The sequence below is a fragment of the Pseudophryne corroboree genome, chromosome 9 (genome assembly GCF_028390025.1).
Source record: "Pseudophryne corroboree isolate aPseCor3 chromosome 9, aPseCor3.hap2, whole genome shotgun sequence".
NCBI classification, from domain to species: Eukaryota; Metazoa; Chordata; class Amphibia; order Anura; family Myobatrachidae; genus Pseudophryne; species Pseudophryne corroboree.
Window position 1 is genome coordinate 337,397,921 of NC_086452.1, and position 25,037 is coordinate 337,422,957.

Here is a 25,037-nt window from a genome sequence, read left to right on the forward strand (position 1 = left end):
ACCGTTGTCGTCTCTTTTCCTGCTACTGCATTGGGCTGGTTAACTAAAAACTGAGCTCCTGTGCAGGGAGGCGGGGTTATAGAGGAGGCGGCGCTGTGCATTCTGGGAACAGTCAAAGCTATGAGCCTGTTGGTGCCTCGGATCAAGATCCTACTCTACACCCCATTGTCCAATCCTTGTGGAGCCCAGTGTTCCTCGCAGAAAGAGATTTAACAAAGGTAAGTTCTTACCATAAATCTCGTTGTCTGGCTGCTATACAGCAGGGTAGGATCACCAGCAGGACAGTAGAGTAATAATTTACGGACCCTGTGAAATTAGCATTCACTAAAGACGGGAGACTCAGTCAATGAATACATAAAACATTTTTTAGTATACGTTAAAATATAAAAAGTTTATTAAGTGGAATATTTAATAAATAATATTTGTGAGACATCTCCAAAAACAGTCGGTTTTGGTGGCTGCCCACAAATATTAACCAGCCCCTGAATCTATGTATTGGGGACTGCAATGGATATTTGAGATATCTATTGCGTTCCTCCTATTTTGAACACAAAAGCAGCCACCAAAAGTTTCTACGGCAGATTTCTGAGCTTGGCCCGGCAGCTAATGCCATTTCTCTAACGTCCTTGAGGATGCTGGGACTCCGTAAGGACCATGGGGAATAGACGGGCTCCGCAGGAGATAGGGCACTTTAAGAAAGCTTTGGATTCTGGGTGTGCACTGGCTCCTCCCTCTATGCCCCTCCTCCAGACCTCAGTTTTACACTGTGCCCAGAGGGAAATGGGTGCACTGCAGGGAGCTCCCCTGAGTTCTCTGCCTAGAAAGCATTTTTGTTTGGATTTTTTCTATATTTTTACAGAGAGCACTGTTGGCAACAGGCTCCCTGCATCGAGGGACTGAGGAGAGAGGGACAGACCTTCTTAAATGATAGGCTGGGTACTGTAGTATCAAGGAACACACCTTCCGTGTATATACCCTTCATTCACCAGTAACCTTACCGCTATCATTCTTTGCAGTATTTTTACCTGTGTTTACCTTTGAGAAGGAGTCCGGAGTCGTCAAAGCCGTTTTTTCTTGTTTCTCTCATATGAATATACTTATGTATAAAAAATTCATAAATTTATAGAGAATACAAGATTTACCAAATTTTCGCTCTGATTAAATTCAAACATTAATACTCGCTTAATCTCAGTGGGTGTGCGGACAAACCATCTGCCACATACTTTACACTAAGTGAGTCACATATCGTCACATTGTGATTTAATACTTTTTTTATCACCTTGCTGATATATACAGCATTATTTGTGTATTTTGTCTGTCCTTTTTTCGTCTGATATGAAATAAAAGTTAGGTTTTATCCCTATAATTTACATTTCACAACATTCTATCTTCATCAATAAGTTAATTTATAAAAAGTGTGCCCCAGAGAGACACCAATGTATAGGTAAAGGGAAAACATAAGTGACAGGAATTTGTAGAATTTGTAGCTCTTTATCTAAGAGGCTGAATTAATAATTTTCTGTTTTGTGTGTGTTTGTGTGTGTGTATATATATATATATATATATATATATATATATATATATATGTATATATGATATATAGTACGGATATCTTCAGGGGCGCCTATTGCACATGCAAATTTTGTTGGTAACCGATTGGCTTCAATACAAGTGGTATCTTCATATGACCACTGACCTTGCAAACTATTTAATACATGATATTAAAACATTAAAAATAGTTTTTCAATCCATACCATACATTAGCAGAATGCTTTCTTTAGTTGACAGTCTATCTTATAGATCCAATTTTTTTCCGTTAACATCGGATCTAGCAACCCGCCTATCACCCAACGCTTTTTGTCAATGCTGACTTCATCGAGGGTGTCTGTTCTCTGAATCACACTGTTCTTACTGTGTATTCACATGGGGACTAATTTCTGTATGCCCATGAACCGATTATGTTGTTCTTTGAATGACTTATATCTTCTTAAACAATCCTCTTGATACTTTAACAAGATCCTCTTTCCTGTGCCCTCCAGCAGTACAGGTGGCAATGCTTATATATATATATATATATATATATATAGAGAGAGAGAGAGAGAGAGAGCTATGCTAACTATACTATCCCATTAAACCAGAAAACTCACAAATTATACAGTTTCTGTGGCTGGCTGACCACAAGTCTGCATTTCACCTGGTTTAATCAGCCACAGAACCTGTGTAACCCATGAGCGTATAAAGAGGCGAAGAAATAAGAATTGTCTTTTTTGTGGCGCACTAGAAATGTATTATTCAGTACCAGCGTATATTAAACTGTAAGGCGGGCCCGCAAGGTGACATTCACAGGGAATAGGTAATGACAGCCACTCGACCCGCTGGACGTGTTGGAAAGAGGTTGAGTGGGACAGTGAGCGTCACTGTGCCCTGTGGCACCATTGTACCGACAGCCGGACTGCTGAGAACAGAACCTGGAGGTACATAACTTTTTTGTTTTCATTTTATCTCATGGGTGGTCTTCAGTATGCCGGCGGTCGGGCTCCCGGCGACCAGCATACCGGCGCCGGGAGCCCGACAGCCGGCATACGACACCTATTCTCCCTCGTGGGGGTCCACGACGCCCCTGGAGGGAGAATAAAATAGTGTACGCGCGCCACCGTGCCCGTAGCGTGGCGAGCGGAGCGAGCCCGCAAGGGGCTCATTTGCGCTCGCCACACTGTCGGTAAGCCGGCGCCGGTTTGCTGGTCGCCGGGAGGCCGGCCGCCGGCAGATCGTAGTGAACCCTATCTCATGACACTCCACCCAAAGCTACTCTTCTGGTTATCCTATCAACTAGGACAACAATGAAGGTGACTCCATAGCATTTCTTCCATTGTTTTTCCATGTCACAGAAACATTGCATGTGTGTTACAGGTGACCATCCTAATCATCTCTCCTTCACTTCACAGTAATGTCATTGTTAGTGATACATTATTTGGATCAAGCATCAAAAGGAAACTTAGGTATAAGAGTCTGGCCGGCATATCACTTATTGCATGACGACCTTGTGCCTGCGCTGTACTGTATGTAGACGGAGCATTTGGTTTTGCTAATGACTTACATAGACTCCATAAGAGGACATGCCGACATAGCATATTGTTGTATGTTAACATGTATGATCTTAAACTCCATCTATAAATGTTCTGTTGCGAGACTTCCAATATGCTCAGAATATTGCTACTGTGACAGATGATTTAGTATATACTAGCTGAAGTACCCGGCGTTGCCCCGTATTTTAAGAATGTCTGTTTACAAAAATAAATGTAAGTATTAAACACACAGTATAAATAACATTGTAGATAGCTGAATACCCGTGCTTTGGTACTGGATGAGGATGGTAAATTAGAATGATAGTTTGTTAATTTACGTTGATTGGAGATCTAGTATATAGGCATATCTTGCTTCCCTGATGCACTTTGTGTAGTGGCCATACCCCTTTTTGGTCCCCCAATAGACCCTGCTCTTCCCACTATACAAATCTCAGTCTGTGGCTTCCTGCTGCCTCCATTCCCCTCCTCACATCATGTCACTGGCCCTGTCACATGCAGCCCTGTCATCACTGAGATATCATGCATGTCCTGATATAGTGTGTGCTGCTGGCCAACCCCTAGGGGTGCTAGTGATGTGTTACCCTCACAGTGTTTGTTCCCAGAGTGTAATTCATATGTGTAGCAAGTTTGGTGTAAATTGCTCCAGGCATTCCAGAGTTATGCCGACTGCTGAAAAACTCTGTGCTGCTGCCTCACCCTTAGGGGTACTAGGGGTGTCTTACCCCCACATTGTTTGTTCCCAGCTTGCAAGTCATATGTGTACCAAGTTTGTTGTACATTGGTCCAGGCATTCGGGAGTTATGCTGTCTCCTGACATACTCTGTGCTGCTGTCCCACCCCTAGGTGTGCTATAGGTGTCTGACCCCAACACTGTTTGTTTCCACAGTGAAAGTCATATGTGTACCAAGTTTGCTGTAAATTGCTGCAGGCATTCCAGAGTTATGCTGTCTGCTGAAATACTCAGTGCTGCTGCCTCACCCCTAGGATTGCTAGCGGTGTCTTCCCACAGTGTTTGTTCCCAGATTGTAAGGCATATGAGTACCAAGTTTTGAGTACATTGCTCCTGTAATTCCGGAGTTATGCTGTCTCCTGACATACTCTGTGCTGCTGTCTGCCCCCCTAGGGGTGTTAGGGATTTCTAATTGTTTTAGTTGCCGCCTCCGTGTTTTAATACGTTCGTATGTAAAATTTCACGATCGTCGCTTGTAAACTGTGGATTTGTATAGAAAGACAGAATGACGGATTTTGGCTTTTATATAGTAGATACACTTAGAGTTACTTTGATATGTGACTGTCATACTTGGCAACATTTTATAACAAGTTCCAGGGATGCTTGGTGGCTGAGCCCAGTGCATGGTGGAATGTCATGTGCGGATCTGTCTAGGAGGTACTTGGTGCACTACAACTCCCATCGTGTCGTTTACTGGACTTCATTATAATGTGATGATTTGTTTTTAATTCATGTTAATTACTCATGTTCTATACATTTTCATTTATACCACTTAATGTGCCCATAACACAGTGTTTATAAGGCCTAATTCAGACCTGATCGCTCACTAGCGTTTTTGCAGCGCTGCCATCAGGTCAGAACTGCGCATACGTATGCACCGCAATGTGCAGGCACGTCGCACAGGTACAAAGCGGTTCGTTTCTCTGTGATGGGTTTGTACAAAGAATCCATTACAGAGCCAGAAGACTTCGGTGGCGAGTGAGTCACCAGCCCTCCTAGCAAGCGGGGAGCCGGTGTGGAGATGGCGGCAACAGGGTAGGGAGCGCAGTACTAACTGCGCTCTGGTGCTCAGCGGTACATAGTGCGGCACTGTGAGGGGCGCTCTGAGCCAGCGCCTATACCCTACACTGGTCAGCAAGCCTGTCAGGGTCCCCGGATCGCTGCCAGCAGAAATCCCCAGGCCAGTATAATATAAAGAAGAGCAGGAAGTAGTGCCATATTCAGGGGGGCGGAGCTTCTCCTCAGAGCGGAACAGCAGCGTTCAGCGCCATTTTCCTGCCTGCAGTTCCTGTACACAGACACTGACAGGGAGAGCTGTCCCTCCAAGCACAATCCTGTGCGGTACCAGGGGGTTGTAGAAGGGAAGGGGGGGGGGGGGGGTGAGGCTGTGTAAAGTCTGTGTAGTCTTTTAAGGTATACTGATAGCGCTGGTAGTTTTATTAGTTCTACCTCAAAAAGCGCCGTGTGGGTTGGCTCCAATCTCTGTCTCTCTGTGGCATACTTGTGGGGAAACTGTGTCTGACATTTCCGTGTGTGTGTGTGTGTGTGTGTGTGTGTGTGTGTGTGTGTGTGTGTTTTTAATATCTCACATAGCCATGTCTATTGACTCTGTCATATGCTGCAGAAGAGGTTTCCTTTCAGGAAGGATCCATTCCATGTACACAGGATTGTAATGCTTTGTCTCAGATCCCTATTGTTGAACCTGAGTGGTTAACTATCAAAGGAATGATCTCTCAGATCTCTACTAGGGTAGCTAATACTGAGACTGAAACTCAGGTGTTGAAGAAATCTATAGCAGTGTGGTCAGACTCTGTTCCTATTCCTGCAAAATCCCCTAACATGTTCCCACAGAAACGTGCACTTGCCCAAATTATGCCGATTCTGATACTGCAGATGGTGATGAGGATGTTCTGAGGGGGGCGGCATCTCTTGCTAAGGGGGTGCAGCTCATGATTGAGGCCATTAGAGATGTGTTAAACATTAATGACACACCTGAGCAGGTTGAGAAGGCTTACTTCACTGACAATAAGAAAGCCTTGCTAACCTTCCCTGCGTCTAAAGAATGAAATGCTATATTTGAAAAATCCTGGGAAAACACTGAGAAAAAATTCTAGATCCCAAAAAGGGTTCTGGTTGCTTTTCCCTTCCCTGAAGAAGATAGGAAAAATTTAGAAAACCCACCCATTGTTGACGCATCTGTCTCCAGACTGTCTAGAGAGGTGGTTTTAGCTGTCCCTGGATCTACCGCGTTAAAAGAACTACGCTCAAATCCATTTACACTGCTTCAGTAGTAACGTTAAGGCCCACTATTGCCTGTGCATGGATTTCTAAAGCCATAATAAAGTGGTCAGGCACATTACTAGAGGAGTTGGATACAATGGATAGAAGTGACATTGAATTGTTTTTACGTAACATACAGGATTCTGCGGGATTCATTGTGGAATCCATGAAGGACCTGGGTACGCTGACTGCACGGATATCTTCCATGTCTGTCTCAGCTCGCAGGGGACTCTAGCTACGCCAATGGTCTGCAGACGCGGAATCCAGGAGAAGTGTGGAGAACCTTCCCTACACAGGTCAAGCTCTATTTGGGGAAGCGTTGGATGCGTGGATTTCCACGGCAACCGCGGGTAAGTCACCTTTCCTTCCCTCTACTACACCTTCTACGAAGAAACCATTTGCTTCAGCTGTGCCGCAGTCCTTTCAGACCGCTAAGACAAAAAAGTCCATGCCTCCTACCACTTTCTTTAGAGGTGGTCGTGCAAAATCCAAAAAGCCTGCACCCACAGGCTCCAGGAGCAGAGACCTCCTTCTGGTTCCTCAAAATCTTCAGCATGACGGTGGACCTCAAAGCCTGGAGGACGGGCTGGTTGGTGCGAGACTCCGACGTTTCAGACACGTCTGGGTGTCGTCCGCCCTGGATTCCTGGGTACAGGATATTGTGTCCCAGGGGTACAGACTGGAGTTTCAAGAACTCCCGCCTCACCGATTCTTCAAATCAGGCTTGCCAGCTTTGCTGACAGACAGGGCTATCCTACAGGAAACCATCCTAAAATTGGAAAAGTCACAGGTCATTGTCCCGGTTCTACCACATATGCAAAACAAGGGTTATTATTCAAACCTTTTCGTGTTACCGAAACCGGATGGTTCGGTCAGACCAATTTTGAACTTGAAATCATTGAACCCTTACCTGAGAGTGTTCAAATTCAAAATGGAATCTCTCAGAGCAGTGATTTCAGGTCTGGAGGAGGGAGAGTTTCTGGTATCCCTGAATATCAAGGATGCGTACCTGCACATTCCGATTTGGCTGCCGCACCAGGCTTATCTCAGATTTGCACTGTTAGACAGTCACTATCAATTTCAGGCACTGCCATTCGGCCTCTTTACAGAATCCGAGGGTGTTCACCAAGGTGATGGCAGAGATGATGGTTCTCCTCCGCAGATAGGGGGTGAACATAATCCCATATCTGGATGATCTGCTGATAAAGGCATCATCCTGGGAGACGTTGTTGCAGTCCATTGTTCTCACGGCTCGTCTGCTCAGGGAACACAGTTGGATTCTGAACCTTCCAAAATCACATTTTGACCCGACCAGGAGGTTGTCTTTTCTGGGAATGATCCTCGACACGGAAGTGCAGAGGGTGTTTCTCACGGAGGAGAAAGCGTTGGTGATACAAACAATGGTCCGGGATGTCCTGAAGCCAGCCCGGGTTTCAGTTCATCAGTGCATTCAACCTTCTGGGGAAGATGGTGGCCTCTTACAAGGCTCTATAGTACGGAAAGTTTCATGCTTGGTCCTTCCAACTGGATCTCCTGGACAAGTGGTCGGGATCTCATCTACACATGCACCAGAGAATATGTCTGTCGCCGAAAGCCAGGATGTCACTCCTCTGGTGGCTGCAACTACCTTACCTTCTGAAGGGCCGCAGGTTCGGGAATCAGCACTGGATTCTACTAACCACGGATGCGAGTCTCTGGGGCTGGGGCGCAGTCACTCTGGGGGAAACCTTCCAAGGACGGTGGTCAAGCCTGGAATCCAGCCTTCCAATAAACATTCTGGAACTGAGAGCCGTCTACAATGGTCTTCTCCAAGCGGCCCATCTTCTGCAAGATCGAGCCATTCAAGTGCAGTCGGACAATGTAACGACGGTGGCTTACATAAACCGACAGGCTGGAACAAAGACCAGAGCTGCAATGTCAGAGGTAACAAAAATCATCCTCTAGACAGAAAAACGCGTGTTGACGCTGTCAGCAATCTTCATTCCGGGAGTAGACAACTGGGAAGCGGACTTCCTCAGCAGACACGATCTCCATCCAGGAGAGTGGGGACTTCATCTGGAGGTGTTCACGGAGGTAACAGATCTTTGGGGTGTACCTCAAATAGACATGATGGCCTCTCTTCTCAACAAGAAGCTTCAGCTGTATTTGACGGCATGGAGGTTGAACGTCAGATATTAGCTCGGAAGGGCATTCCGAACAGGGTTATTTCTACCCTGATACAGGCTAGGAAAGGAGTAACGTATAAACATTACCATCGTACTTGAAAAAAATATGTATCTTGGTGTGAGTCCAAGAAGTTTCCTATGGTGCAGTTTCAACTGGGACGGTTTCTCCTCTTCCTGCAAGCAGGTTTTGATATGGGCCTGAGGTTGTGATCCATTAAGGTCCAGATTTCGGCCCTATCCATTTTCTTCCAGAAACAATTGGCTTCCCTCCCTGAGGTTCAGACTTTCTTGAAAGGGGTTTTGCACATCCAGCCTCCCTTTGTGCCGCCTACGACGCCCTGGGATCTTGACGTGGTGTTACAGTTCCTCCAATCGGATTGGTTCGATCCTCTACCGGAAGTTGAGGTCAAGTTTCTCACGTGGAAGGCTGTCACTTTGTTGGCCTTAGCTTCTGCTAGACATGTGTCGGAGTTGGGGGCTTTGTCTTGTAAGTGCCCCTACTTAATCTTCCATGAAGATAGAGCTGTGCTCCGGACACGTCAGCAGTTCCTTCCGAAGGTTGTGTCGGCATTTCATATCAACCAACCTTTTGTGGTGCCAGTGGTTACTGACTTCTCAATTTCATCAAAGTCCTTGGATGTTGTAAGGGCTCTTAAAATCTATGTGAAGAGGACTGCTCGTCACAGAAAATCGGACTCTCTGTTTGTCCTGTATGATCCCAAGAAACCCTCGCTGGATCAGGTTCACTATCCAGCATGTGTATTCTACTGCAGGATTGCCGTGTCCTACGTCTGTTAAGGCCCACTCTACTCGTAGGGTGAGTTCTTCCTGGGCGGCTGCCTGGGTTGTCTCAGCTTTACAACTTTGCCGAGCAGCTACTTGGTCTGGGTCGAACACGTTTGCAAAGTTCTACAAGTTCGATACTTTGGCCTCTGAGGACCTGAAGTTTGGTCAGTCAGTTCTGCAGGAGCCTCCGCACTCTCCCTCCCGTTCTGGGAGCTTTGGCACATCCCCATGGTACTAATGTGGACCCCAGGATCCTGTAGGACGTAAGAGAAAATAGGATTTTAATTACCTGTAAAGCCTTCTCTCGTGGTCCGTAGAGGATGCAGGGTGCCCGCCCAGCGCTTCGTGACCCTGCAGTGGTTACTTAGTTCAGTACTGCTTCTTTCTTGGTTAAGTACTGTTTTGTTACTTGATTAAGTAATATTGTTCAGTCGTTGCTGATGTTTCAAGCTGGTTAGCTTGGTTTGCCTTGTGTGTGAGCTGGTGTGAATCTCGCCGCTATCTGTGTGAAATTCTTCTCTCGAAGTTGTCCATCTCCTCGGGCACAGTTTCTAGACTGAGTCTGGTGGGAGGGGCATAGAGGGAGGAGCCAGCCCACACTCTCAGGTCTTAAAGTGTCTGTGGCTCCTAGTGGACCCGTCTATACCCCATGGTACTAATGTGGACCCCAGCATCCTCTACGGACTAGGAGAAAATGATTTTTCTCTATCGTCCTTGTGGATGCTGGGGTTCCTGAAAGGACCATGGGGAATAGCGGCTCCGCAGGAGACAGGGCACAAAAAGTAAAGCTTTCCGATCAGGTGGTGTGCACTGGCTCCTCCCCCCATGACCCTCCTCCAGACTCCAGTTAGATTTTTGTGCCCGGCCGAGAAGGGTGCAATCTAGGTGGCTCTCCTAAAGAGCTGCTTAGAGAAAGTTTAGCTTAGGTTTTTTATTTTACAGTGAGTCCTGCTGGCAACAGGATCACTGCAACGCGGGACTTAGGGGAGAAGAAGTGAACTCACCTGCGTGCAGGATGGATTGGCTTCTTGGCTACTGGACATCAGCTCCAGAGGGACGATCACAGGTACAGCCTGGATGGTCACCGGAGCCGCGCCGCCGGCCCCCTTGCAGATGCTGAAGTAAGAAGAGGTCCAGAATCGGCGGCTGAAGACTCCTGCAGTCTTCTAAAGGTAGCGCACAGCACTGCAGCTGTGCGCCATTTTCCTCTCAGCACACTTCACACGGCAGTCACTGAGGGTGCAGGGCGCTGGGAGGGGGGCGCCCTGGGAGGCAAATGAAAACCTTTTTTGGCGAAAAATACCTCACATATAGCCCCCAGAGGCTATATGGAGATATTTAACCCCTGCCAAGATTCACTAAATAGCGGGAGACGAGCCCGCCGAAAAAGGGGCGGGGCCTATCTCCTCAGCACACAGCGCCATTTTCTCTCACAGAAAGCCTGGAGAGAAGGCTCCCAGGCTCTCCCCTGCACTGCACTACAGAAACAGGGTTAAAACAGAGAGGGGGGGCACTGATTTTGGCGATATTGAGATATATATAAAGATGCTATAAGGGAAAACACTTATATAAGGTTGTCCCTATATAATTATAGCGTTTTTGGTGTGTGCTGGCAAACTCTCTCTCTGTCTCCCCAAAGGGCTAGTGTGGGTCCTGTCCTCTGTCAGAGCATTCCCGGTGTGTGTGCTGTGTGTCGGTACGTGTGTGTCGACATGTATGAGGACGATGTTGGTGAGGAGGCGGAGAAATTGCCTGTAATGGTGATGTCACTCTCTAGGGAGTCGACACCGGAATGGATGGCTTATTTAGGGAATTACGTGAGAATGTCAACACGCTGCAAGGTCGGTTGACGACGTGAGACGGCCGACAAACTATTAGTACCGGTCCAGGCGTCTCAGAAACACCGTCAGGGGCGTTAAAAACGCCCATTTACCTCAGTCGGTCGACACAGACACAGACACGGACACTGAATCCAGTGTCGACGGTGAATAAACAAACGTATTTCTCATTAGGGCCACACGTTAAGGGCAATGAAGGAGGTGTTGCATATTTCTGATACTACAAGTACCACAAAAAAGGGTATTATGTGGGAGTGAAAAAACTACCTGTAGTTTTTCCTGAATCAGATAAAATAAAATGAAGTGTGTGATGATGCGTGGGGTTACCCCGATAGCAAATATTGGCGTTATACCCTTTCCCGCCAGAAATTAGGGCGCGTTGGGAAACACCCCTTAGGGTGATAAGGCGCTCACACGCTTATCAAGTGGCGTTACCGTCTCCAGATACGGCCGCCCTCAAGGAGCCAGCTGATAGGAAGCTGGAAAGATATCCTAAAAAGTATATACACACATACGGTGGTTATACTGCGACCAGCGATCGCCATCAGCCTGGAGATGCAGTGCTGGGTTGGCTTGGTCGGATTCCCTGACTGAAAATATTTTATTCATATAGAGCATTTAATAGGATGCATTCTATATATATGTACGTGAGATGCACAGAGGGATATTTGCTCTCTGGCATCAAGATAAGTACGTTGTCCATATCACCCAGAAGATGTCATGGACACGACAGTGGTCAGGTGATACAGATCCCATACGGCACATGGAAGTATTGCCGTATAAAGGGAAGGAGTTAGTTGGGGTCGGTCCATCGGACCTGGGGACCACGGCAACAGCTGGGAAATCCAACCTTTTTACCCCAAGTTACATCTCAGCTGAAAAAGACACCGTCTTTTCAGCCTCAATCCTTCCTTTCCCATGAGGGCATGCAGGCAAAAGGCCAGTCATATCTGCCCAGACATAGAGGTAAGGGAAGTAGACTGCAGCAGGCAGCCCCTTCCCAGGAAAAGAAGCCCTCCACCGCGTCTGCCAAGTCCTCAGCATGACGCTGGGGCCATGCAAGCGGACTCAAGGTGGGGGGGTAGTCTCAAGAGTCTCAGCGCGCAGTGGGATCACTCGCAGGTTGACCCCTAGATAGTACAAGTATTATCCCAGGGGTACAGATTGGAGAGTCGAGACATCTTCTCCTCGCAGGTTTCTGAAGTCTGCTTTACCAACGGCTCCCTCCGACAGGGAGGCAGCATTGGAAACAATTCACAAGCTGTATATCCAGCAGGTGATAATCAAAGTACCCCTCCTACAACAAGGAAAAGGGTATTATTTTTCCACACTATATTGTGGTACTGAAGCCAGACGGCTTGGTGAGACATAGTCTAAACTGAAATCTTTGAACACTTACATAAAAGGTTCAAATCGAGATGGAGTCACTCAGAGCAGTGATAGCGAACCGGAAAAAAGGGGACTATATGGTGTCCCTGGACATCAAGGATTACCTCCATGTCCAAATTTGCCCTTCTCAACAAGGGTACCTCTGGTTCGTGGTACAGAACTGTCAATATCAGTTTCAGACGATGCCGTTTGAATTATCCACGGCACCCCGGGCCTTTTACCAAGGTAATGGCCGAAAAGATGTTTCTTCAAAGAAAAAAGGCATCTAAATTATCCCTTACTTGGACGATATCCTGAAAAGGGCAAGTTCCAGAGAACAGTTGGAGGTCGGAAGAGCACTATCTAAAGTAGTTCTACGACAGCACGACTGGATTCTAAATATTCCAAGAATCGCAGCTGTTTTCCGACGATACGTCTGCTGTTCCTAGGAATGATTCTGGGCATAGTCCAGAAAAAGGTGTTCCTCCGGGAGGAAAAAGCCAAGGAGTTATTCGACCTAGTCAGAAACCTCCTAAAACCAGGCCAAGTATCAGTGCATCAATGCACAGGAGTCCTGGGAAAAATTGTGGCTTCTTACGAAGCGATTCCATTCGGCAGATCTCAGGGGATTTGCTGGACGAATGGTCCGGATCGCATTTTCAGATGCATCAGCGGATAATCCTGTCTCCAAGGACAAGGGTGTCTCTTCTGTGGGGGCTGCAGAGTGCTCATCTTTTAGAGGGCAGCACACTCAGCATTCAGGACTGTGTTCTGGGGACCACGGATACCAGCCTGAGAGGCTGGGGAGTAGTCACACAGGGAAAAAAATTTCCAAGGAAGTGTGGTCAAGTCTGGAGACTTCTCTCCACATGAATATACTGGAGCTAAGGGCAATTTACAATGCTCTGAGCCTAGGAAGACTCCTGCTTCAAAGTCAACCGGTGCTGATCCAGTAGGACATCATCATGGCGGTCGCCCACGTTATCAGACGGGGCGACACAAGAAGCAGGAGGGCAATGACAGCAAGGATTCTTCGCTGGGCGGAAAATCATGTGATAACACTGTCAGCAGTGTTCATTCCGGGAGTGGGCAACTGGGAAGATTTCCTCAGCATAAATGAATTCCACCCGGAAAAGTGGAAACTTAATCTGGAAGTTTCCACATGATTGTAAACCGTTGGGAAAGACCAAAGGTGGTTATGATGGCGTCCCACCTGAAGCGCCAGGTCAAGAGACACTCAGGCAATAGCTGGGACGCTCTGGTAACACCGTCGGTGTACCAGTCGGTGTATGTGTTCCATCCTCTGCTTTTCATACCCAATGTATTGAAAATGATAGGAAGGAGAGGAGTAAGAACTATACTCGTGGCTCCGGTTTGGCCAAGAAGGACTTGGTTCCCGGAACTTCAAGAGATACTAAGAAGGGTCTTGATTCGGCAAGAACCGTGTCTGTTCCGGGACTTACCGCAGCTGCGTTGACGCCAAGGCGGGTGAACGCCGGATCCTAAGGGAAAGAGGCATTCCGGAAGAGGTCATCCCTACCCTGGTCAGAGCCAGGAAGGAGGTGACCGCACAACATTATCACCACTTAGGTGAAAATATGTGCCAGGGTGTGAGGCCAAGAAGGCTCCACGGAAGAATTTCAACTAGGTTAATTTCTACATTTCCTGCAAACAGGAGTGTCTATGGGTCTCAAATTGGGTCCATTAAGGTTCAAATTTCGGCCTGTTGATTTTCTTCCAGAAAGAAATTGGCTTCAGTTCCTGAAGTCCAGAAGTTGTTAAGGGAGTACTGCATATACAGCCCCTTTGATGTCTCCAGTGGCACTGGGCGATCTCAACGTAGTTTTGGGATTCCTAAAAAATCACATTGGTTTAAACAACTCAAATCTGTGGATTTGATATATCTCACATGGAAAATGACCATGCTGTTGGTCCTGGCCTCGGCCAGGCGAGTGTCAGAATTGGCGGCTTTATCTCACAAAGCCATATCTGATTGTCCATTCGGACAGAGCAAAGCTGCGGACTCGTCCCCAGTTTCTCCTTAAGGTGGTGTCAGCGTTTCACCTGAACCAGCTTATTGTGGTACCTGCGGCTACTAGGGACTTGGAGGACTCCAAGTTGCTGGATGTTATCAGGGCCCTGAAAATATAGTTTCCAGGTTGGCTGGAGTCAGGAAATCTGACTTGCTGTTTATCCTGTATGCACCCAACAATGCTGGGTGCTTCTGCTTCTAAGCAGTCGATTGCTCGTGGGATTGGTAGCACAATTCAACTTGCACATTCTGTGGCAGGCCTGCCACAGTCTAAATCTGTTAAGGCCCATTCCACAAGGAAGGTGGGTTCATCTTGGGCGGCTGCCCGAGGGGTCTCGGCATTACAACTTTGCCGAGCAGCTACGTGGTCGGGGGAGAACACGTTTGTAAAATTCTACAAATTTGATACCCTGACAAAAGAGGACCTGGAGTTCTCTCATTCGGTGCTGCAGAGTCATCCGCACTCTCCCGCCCGTTTGGGAGCTTTGGTATAATCCCCATGGTCCTTTCAGGAACCCCAGCATCCACAAGGACGATAGAGAAAATAAGAATTTACTTACCGATAATTCTATTTCTCGGAGTCCGTAGTGGATGCTGGGCGCCCATCCCAAGTGCGGATTATCTGCAATACTTGTACATAGTTATTGCTAACTAAATCGGGTTATTGTTGTTGTGAGCCATCTTTTCAGAGGCTCCGCTGTTATCATACTGTTAACTGGGTTCAGATCACAGGTTGTACAGTGTGATTGGTGTGGCTGGTATGAGTCTTACCCGGGATTCAAAATTCCTCCCTTATTGTGTACGCTCGTCCGGGCACAGTACCTAACTGGAGTCTGGAGGAGGGTCATGGGGGGAGGAGCCAGTGCACACCACCTGATCGGAAAGCTTTACTTTTTGTGCCCTGTCTCCTGCGGAGCCGCTATTCCCCATGGTCCTTTCAGGAACCCCAGCATCCACTACGGACTCCGAGAAATAGAATTATCGGTAAGTAAATTCTTATTATCGGTAGGTAATTAAAATCCTATTATCAGCATCTTGAAATGTAATAAAGGACAGTGTGACTCAATAACAAAGAGCTCTCAAGATAAGTTCATGAACGTTGCGTAGGTATTAGTGATGGAAGGGGTGGGGGAAGGAGACTGGGGTCTTCAGGAGATGCTGGGCTTCAAAAAGGGGGTTAAGCTGCAAATGCAAGTAAATAAAACAGATAATTGACAAGTACTGCAAACAGCGCCCCCTTCCCTGCAGCGCTGTGTGCAGTAGCATACACCGCACGCACCTAGTTACGGCCCTGAGCCTAGGACTGAGCCCGGCGGTACTTCATCTGATAGGGGTAGCGAAGAGGAGGTGGGTTCAGAGAAACAAACACTGAAAGAGCTATTTGATAAATAGGAGGAAAAAACAGAATAGGGCTGTTTCCTGAAGACCTAGGGATTATAGTGTTTGAATGAGAAGAGAGTGATCAACAGTGTCAAACGCAGCAGAGAGCTCCAGAATAATTAGACATGCGTAATGTCCTTAGACTAAGGCTGGGTACACACTTGCCGATATCAGTGACATTGTGCAAGATCCCCCGCAAGCAATATCGTTCATACATACTGAATGATATAGTTCGCGTCTCGTCAGTGACGGCATGCACCCACATATAGGTACATGCTGTCTTGTACAATATCTTTAGATGTTAAGTTGAAAACTAAAGATATTGTACCTCGTTAATGACCCTCGGGAGCGCGCATTGTTAACGATATAGGGTATACACACTTGCTGATGTATACGATATATTGTCCAATCTGCTGGTTCGGACGATATATTGGGTGCACATCTGCAAGTGTGTACGCAGCCTTAGCATTTATCAAACCATTCACTGCCTTAGCTAGTATCCTGACTGAAGTGGGTGTTGTGCGAGTCAAGAAAGTGTGTGAGGCTGGTATAGGCAAGTCTCTCAAGTAGCTTGGAGGGGCAAGGGATCTGAGAGATTGGAGAGTAATTTGAGAGAGAGTTATGGCCAGAATTGTGTTTTTCAGACTAGGAACGAAGCACTGCATGCTTAAGTAATCATGTGAAGGTACTATTAAGGAAACATTACATAGTTTAAAGTTGAGATGAGCACAGGAGACAGCTATACTGATTAGGGGTTCAGAGGCAGATTTATTAAGCCTGGTGAAGTGATAAAGTGGAAAGTGATAACGCACCATCAAATCCTAACAGTCAATTTACAGGCTGGGTTTGAAAAATGACACATAGGGACCTATTTATTAAGCCTTGGATGGAGATAAAGTAGACGGAGTTAAAGTACCAGCCAATCAGCTCCTGTCATTTTTCACACCCAGTCTGTGATATGGCAGGTAGGAGCTGATTGGCTGGTACTTTATCTCCGTCCACTTTATCTCCATCTAAGGCTTAGTAAATAGACCCTTTAGTGTCTGACAGGCTGGTGCGTTATCACCTTTCACTTTATCACTTCACCAGGCGTAATAAATCTGCCACATAGTATGATATACCGGTAGGGTATAGGATAAAAAGGAAAGGTAGTAGAGTAAGAAGCCCAGAATATAGTAGTAACTTCATCCTCATTTGTGGGATTAAATGAACACAAGGTGCCAGAGGGATCAGGATAGGAATTGATTGGGTGGCTGAGGAAGACTATACCATCTCATTTAGGATTTTTACCAATTTTGTATTTAATAGGAAGCTGATAGTTGCCGGTGGGTTGAGTGTGAGAGGGTTAAGAAACAGTTTATATGTATTAAAAATCGCTTGTGCAGAGAGGAGGAATTGTAAATCTGTTTGGCAATGTCTAGAACCTTTCGATAGGAGTGGTAGATACTGTAGTCCAATAAGTGAGGAAGACACTCAGAGTATGACATTCACTTTATATATTATTTTAATTGTGTACTATAATTGTTTTACTTTATTGTTTATGTACATACTTAAGTGCACACACAACATGTAAGGAGTTATTTTTTTAGGGTGAATTATGAAGCGTTGACCTGTAGATCAGATCATACAGTAGGATAAAGATGTTTGAAAAAATGTATTGCAATACATATACGGTATATAACTGTGTAGATTTTTCTTGTTTGACAATTATTTTGTGGTCACAAACAATGACAAGTACTATAGATACAATGAACAGTTTGCTTTTCAAAAGTGTATACTTTTCTTACTGTTTTTCAATCCTCTTTCGGACAGGTCAGAAATACTTAATACTGACTTATTTTCCTTGAATCGGAAAGAAAACCTGCCAGCAGGACGGAAGGAGAGGCAGAAATCATCAAGGAGCCAGAAAGATGGAAAAGCTTATTTACAGAAACATCAATTGGACACACAGTCTTCAAAAGGTCAGTAAGTAGATAGGTTGTTATCATAGCGTGAGCATGTTCTGTAACATTTCAAACCCTCCAACACTGTAGACACAAAGGTGCTCGTGCATAAAATTCAGGACAGCAGTTTCAGAAGCCATATTTTGTCAGAGTAATCCCGCTTCAGTACACACAGGTGGTGGACGTCCCGAATCAGCTGTAGAAGCTACTGCATAGCTGCTTAGCAGAAAGGATGCAAGCTTTGACTCTACACAGGGCTCCTTGTAAAATAGTTTGAACAATATGTGCTACCAACTATAAACAGATACACTTCATACAATATATAAAGGGTCATTTATTGAATTGGTGATGCTCCCTAGACTCCATGTAAAAGTTAAATTGCCAAAGAAGACTCTTTGGGATACTCTTTTTTTCCCCCTTCAATGTTGTTTTATACAACTTTTATTATTAATGTTTAAAGTCTAGCACAGTAGTTCCCAAACTGTGTGCCTAGGCACTCTAGGGTACCTCAGGACACTAGCAGGGGTGCCTTGGATTTGTGGTCCAGGACCAATTCAAACTATTTTTGGTCAAAGTAATAGACAAAACCAGAGCTTGTGGCTGCCAATTATTAAATAAGAGGACAAACAGAAGCAAATATTGTCCAGCACCACACTAAAGAAACTAAGGATGACACATAAACTTAATTATTGTTTTCTAAAATTCTCAAAGAAGCTTTTGGCCTAGGGGTGCCGTGAAAAAATACTGATACTCTAGGGCGCCATGATTAAAAAAAGTTTGCGAACCACTGGTCTAGTGAGTACTTAGATTTAAAAATAACAGACACACAGATCACTAATGAGGGTATAGATAGTAATCAGAGAATTGTTAATGTATGAACTGGGTAAATAGCTTAATAGTTTTACCAGTTTACACTTAAATAGGTGAGCTATATATTCCAGTCATGGATATTTCAATCAAATATATCATACACTACAAAAGGGACCCGGATATGCCAGGTTTCCTTGGTCCTCTCCATTCAGCCCCCACCCTTCACTGCTCTTTTTTGTCCCCCGCTCTGTCCCGTACCACCCGTCATTGCTCTACTACGTCCTGCCCTCCAGTCTGTACCGCTCTGCTCCATCCCGCCCCCTCTCTCCACCGTCCTGCAGTGTTGTCCACTGCTAAGCCCCCACCCTGCTGCATACTCATCACATGGAGTCCAGGTGAAGGCTTCTCTATTGCTAAGGACTGTCCCATCCCACACTGTGTGATTGGACAGACCTTACACAATTATGAGAATCAGCTTTATTGGCCAGGTATACTTGCGTATACTAGGAATTTGTCTTCGGTTTGCTATACAACAGCCAAGTAGGTAACAGATAAGCAGGTTGGGGGGCAAGTAAAGTCACACAGATAGGTATACCGTAGGGACACAAGTGAGTTACATGTACGTCTAGTCAGTCAATGTTCAGGAGTTCAGCAGGCGGACCGCTTGGGGAAAGAAACTTTTGCGGCTTCTGGTGGACCTGGCGGGGACGGCCCTGTAATGCCTGCCTTAAGGAAGCAAGTTAAACATGCTGTGGCCAAGGTGTAGCTGGTCTTTTACTATTTTCATTGCCCGCTTTTTAGCTCTGGACAGGTACAGGTCCTGGACTGAGGGAAGGTCGGCCCAGATGATCTTCTCTGCGGTTCTGACCACCTTTTGGAGCCTGCATCTGTCCCTCGCGCTGGCGGAGCTGTACCATACGAGTATTGAGGAGCACAATACCGACTCCACAATCACGGAGTAGAAGAGGAGCAGAAGCTTCTGTGGGATGTTGAACTTCCTTAGTTGCCTGAGGAAGAACAACCTCTGCTGCGCTTTCGCAACAGTGACGTCAGCGTTGGACCCCCATTTAAGGTCCCGGGAGAATGTGGTCCCTAGAAACTTAAAGGAGTCCACTAGCGATACCACACTGTCAGCAATCGTTAGCGGAGGTGCGCTAGATGACTTCTTCCTGAAGTCCACTATCATCTTGACAGTTTTGAGGGGGTTGAGCTCAATGTTGTTGTGGATGCACCACTGAGCCAACCGGTCTACTTCCCGTCTATAGGCCGATTCGCCCCCGTCCTTGATGAGGCCGATGACGGTGGTGTCATCGGCGAATTTGATGATCTTTACTGATTGCTCCTCTGGGGTACAGTCCTTTGTGTACAGGGAGAAGAGCAGGGGTGAGAGGACACAGCCCTGAGGGGCCCCTGTACTAATGGACCACACTTGAGAGGTGAATTCTCCCGCTTTCACCACCTGTGTCCTATCTGTCAGAAATTCTACTATCCAGGAACAGGTAGCTTTTGGGACCCCTAGGCGAAGTAATTTGGGGTGGAGGATGCTGGGGACGATTGTATTGAAGGCCGGGCTGAAATCGACAAGCGGGACCCTCGCGTAGGTACCGGGAATGTCTAGGTGCTGTAGAATGTAGTGCAGGCCCAGGTTGACTGCATCCTCGACACACCGATTCGATCGATAGGCGAACTGCAGGGGGTCCAGTTGGGTGCCAGTCACAGTTTTCAGGTGATTCAAAACCAGACGCTCGAACGTTTTCATGACCACAGACGTCAGTGCTATCGGCCTGTAGTCGTTCAGGTTCGTGATAGAGGGTTTCTTGGGGACCAGGACGATAGTAGACCTTTTGAGGCAGGAAGGGACTTTCTGTAGCTCCAGCAATTTGTTGGATCTTGGTGAATATGGGGGCGAGCTGACCCGCACATGCTCTTAGGGCAGATGGTGGCACTCCGTCAGGACCGGGAGATTTCCTGGGTTTGGCCCTTTTGAACAATGCCTCCACCTCTTCTTGGGCGACTTGCAGTGCCTGGGGTTGGCTGTCGGTGTTCGGGGCATCGTAGAGGTGATTGTTTGGGTTGCAGGGCACTTCTTTTGCGAACCTGCAATAAAAGTGGTTCAGTTAGTCTGCTAGGTCTTGGTGCATGGTGGTGGAGTTCGATGTTTTCCTATAGTTGGTTATGGATTGCATTCCTTTCCATACAGATATGGGGTCATTGGTGGAGAGATCATTTGTCAGCTTGTCCGAGAACCGCTTTTTTGCTAGCCTGATTCCTTTAGTCAGAGAGTTCCTAGTACGGTTGTATAGTGCTCTGTCACCGCTGCTATAGGCCTCCTCTTTGGCTCAACGAAGTTGCCTGAGCTGGGCAACTTCAGGGCTTGTTGTTGTTGTAAATGCGGTAAGTCTTGGTAGGTACACACATGTCCTCACAGTAGCTGACGTAGGATGTAACAGTGTCTGTCAGGTCATTCAGGTCGGTTGCCGAGGCTTCGAAGACCCCCCATTACGTGCAGTCAAAGCAGGCCTGGAGCTTCATCTTGGCCTCATTGGTCAATTTCTTAACAGTCTTGACGACAGGCTTAACCGCTCTCAGCTTCTGTGTATAGGTAAGGAGTAGGTGGACGAGGCAGTGGTCAGATGGGCCGCACTATATAGATATAGAAAATTTTAGTCGTGTATAAATCTCAAATAGAAAGGGACTCTTGGTTATATCTATGAAGTAATGTAACATATCTCTTTTGGCTAATTCCTTAAAAAGAAACAGAATACTGTACATATATTGGGTACTATCAGTCTTGTGTGGTTGAAATCACTCAATATATGTTTTAGGTTTAAATGTGATTTTAGCTAATTGCCATGTACAGTTAGGTCCATATATTTTTGTACACTGACATAATTTTTGTAATTTTAGCTGTTTTCAAAAACATATTCAAGTTACAGTTTTATAATGAAAATAGTTTTAAAAATGCAGACTATCAACTTAAATGTGAGAGTATTCACATCCAAATTGGAAGAAGGGTTTAGGAGGTAAGGGGGGTACTCACGGAGACATCCATGCTTAAAATCTAAGCAATCTAACCAGATTGCTTAGATTTTAAGCACAGATCACTCGTGTGTAGCCCCCTCAGCGATAGCGATGCGCGGCCCCGCACATCGCTATCGCTGCTGCTAGATTGAGCCTATCTAGCACATCGCTCATTTCACCCGCTGGGGGAAATGAGCGCCCCCCCCCGTCCTCCCCCGCATCGCTCAGTACACATCGCGCTGTGCTGAGCGGCGGTTCGCTCAGCACACATCTCTCCTGTGTATATTGGGCTTTACAGTTGTTTAATATGTCACACCCTATTTTTCAAGGGACCAAAAGTAATTGGACAATTGATTCAAAAGCTGTTTAATGGACATTTGTGAGCTTTTCCTTTGTTATGTCTCCATCAATTAAGCAGGCAAAAGGTCTGGAGTTGATGCCAAGTGCAGTCACACAACATGTGGTCAAAGGAGTTCTTAATGCTAATTAAAAATACTATCTCTAGGTGCATAAACAAAAAAATCAATCAGAGAGATAGTGGCCAAATCAACAGTTTGGTACATTCTGAGAAAAAAAAGAACATACCAGTGAGCTCAGCAACACAAAAAGGCCTGGACATCCACGGAAGACAATAGTGGTGGATGATTGTAGAATTCTTTCCATTATAAAGAAAAAACACTGCACAACATCCGTAGGGTTAATTATTGTCCAAGTGTACCATAAAGAGAAGACTTCAGAAAAACAAATACAGAGGGTTCACCACAAGGTGTAAACCATTGATAAGGCTCAAAAATAGAAAGATCAGATTAGACTTTGTCAAAATACATCTAAAAAAGCCAGCTCAGTTCTGGAACATTATCTTATGGATAGATGAAACTAAGATTAACCTGTACCAGAATGATGGGGGAAAAAAGTATAGATAATGCTTGGACTTACTCATGATCTGAAGCATACCAAATCATCTGTAAAACACAGTGGGGGCAGTGTGTTGCCATGTTCCTGCATGGCTTCCAATGGCACTGGGTCATTAGGATTTATTGATGATAGGACAGAAGACAGAAGCAGCCGGATGAAGTGTATATAGATATACTGTCTGCTAAGATTCAGTCGAATTCTGAAAAATTGGTTGGATGGTGCTTCACAGTACAGATGGACAATGACCCAAAACATACTGTGAAAGCAACCCAGGAGTTTTTTAAGGCAAAGAATATTTAGCAATGTCTGAGTCAATCAACTGATCTCAGCCCGATCAAGCATGCATTTTTCTTGCTGAAGACAGTACCAAAGGCAGAAAGACCCATGAACACACAGCGGTAGCAAAGCGAGGCACCTTGCCCGAAGCATGGCGAGCGAAGTGGTACACTAATGGGGCTTATTTGTGGCAGAAAAGTGTCAAAATGCCCAAAAAAAATTGTGTACCTTTTTTTGTCGACCATGTCCATGTCGAACTTTTGACCCAGTCGATCTTTTCTATGGTCTACCTATGCCATGTCGATCTTTTGACCCTGTCGACCTTTTGACCCTGTCAACATTAGTCGGCGACCTATTGACTGTAGACCTTATTAGTATAGATCTAATAATCCACACCCCCTGTTATCCTAGTAAACCAGATTGATTAATAGTGAACATCACCAGCTCAGCCTGAGGGGGAACTGAGAGCCCAGACTAACTAAAAGCATTGAAAAAAATATCTAAATCTTTTTATTAAAATATTGTTAATTAAAAAATGCTTTATTCATAGAATAAAGTTTTTCATTATTATTATTAATTTCCTTTTATCACTACAGTACTTGTAAAAAAAAGCAATGGGTATCTTAATGCTAGTATCTGGCGAAAACCCGCCTATTGGTAGTGGTGAACCATAGATGTATATGGTGACCCTTGCCATCAATATTGGAATACTGATCCTCATGTTACAACTCAGGGGCATTATAACAGAGGAGGGGGCCCCTGTGCAGACTCCGGGTGGCCCCCTCCTCTCCATGGCGCAGTAGTCTCCGGCATCGTGCCTGAGTCTACTGCGAATGCGCTGGTCTCTGTAAACATGGCGCCCGCCATGTTCTGGAGACCAAATTCGCTACTGCACATTTTGGAGAAGATTTTTGCCGTGGCTGCAGCGCCTGATGCTGGACTCCGGAGAGGTAAGTATTAAAATAAGGGTGCAATGTGTGCGGTGTGGACCCCCCTCCTGGACCCAGGGGCCCGTGTGTACCGCACACATTGCACCCATTATAGAAACACCAATGCTACAACATTTTTAATTGGCTTTATGCCAGTATTTACTTATAACATGTAAGCCTCCAACTCTTGTGTATGGGATTTATATAAAAATTTCTCATACGTCCTAGAGGATGCTGGGGACGACATCAAGACCATGGGGTATAGACGGGATCCGCAGGAGACATGGGCACTCTAAAGACTTTTCATTGGGTGTGAACTGGCTCCTCCCTGTATGCCCCTCCTCCAGACCTCAGTTTTAGAAATGTGCCCAGGCTGACTGGATGCACTCTGAGGAGCTCTACTGAGTTTCTCTGAAAAGACTTATGTTAGGTTTTTTATTTTCAGGGAGATCTGCTGGCATCAGACTCCCTGCTTCGTGGGGCTGAGGGGGCAGAAGCAGAACCAACTTCCTAAAAAGTTTCATGGCTCTGGCTGACAGGACACCATTAGCTCCTGAAGGGTACTGAACGCTAGCCGTGTCTAGATGCTCACTCCCACAGCACGCCGTCACCCCCCTCGCAGAGCCAGAAGTCAGAAGACAGGTGAGTATGAGAATGATCTTCAATCAAGTAAGTGACGGCTGAGTGTGCCTTCAGTGCCTGTGTGTGTGGGCAGCAATGGCGCGGTGGCGGGAGCGCAGCTCGCCATTGTTGCCCACACACTAAGGCACTGAAGGGGGCAGGGCGCAGGGGGTGCCCTGGGCAGCAAGAAAAATACCTCAAACTGGCTAAAAGGGGGCATAAGATGCCGCTGGCACAGCCCTACCCCCGCCAGTATAAATATTAGAAAGTATACTGAGTGTAAGGACGCGCCATTGCAGGGGCGGAGCTTCTTCCTCAGGCAGCCAGCACACTGCTCAGCGCCATTTTCTCTCTCTCCTCAGGCTGCAGAGAACACGCTGGTCCTCTCCTCCACTTCTGACAAGTACAGGGTGCTTTTAAGGGGGGGCACAAAGCGATTGTGGTGCATTTAGTAGTGTAAATTACTATTTTTAAAAGCGCTGTTGGGCTGTGGGCATACTGTGTTCACAGGCAACACTGGCGCTGGGATTGTGAACTGGCTGCTCCTATCCTGTGTCCCCCTGACAGATTTTACTGTGGGTCTGTCCCCAAAATAAGTCCCAGTGTGTCTGTGAGTGTGCTGTACACGTGTGAGGCATGTCTGAGGCATGTCTCCCCGGAGGAAGCCATTTTAGGGACACAGAGTTGTAATGTGGTGGCGCTGCCGGCACACCAAGAGCCTGCATGGGTGAAAGAGATACGTGACAGTATGCATCTGATTAACCAAAGGTTAGATAAGTCTGAATCTAAGGCTTCTGAGGAAACAGCCACAGGTAACAGGCTGAGAAACATGTTAAGTTTTTACCCCTGTATATGGA

The 25,037-nt window shown here is 46.2% G+C and overlaps 1 protein-coding gene across 3 annotated transcripts in view; it reads left to right on the forward strand.

Moving 5' to 3' along the window:
• CFAP92 (cilia and flagella associated protein 92 (putative)) overlaps positions 1 to 25,037 on the forward strand; it is a 567,578-nt gene that overhangs the window by 208,456 nt on the left and 334,085 nt on the right. For all 3 annotated transcript variants that reach the window (XM_063940590.1, XM_063940589.1, XM_063940591.1), the window contains exon 7: positions 17,478 to 17,626. In XM_063940590.1, coding sequence (XP_063796660.1) covers positions 17,478 to 17,626 — 149 coding nt within the window. The remainder of the gene's footprint in view (positions 1 to 17,477; positions 17,627 to 25,037) is intronic.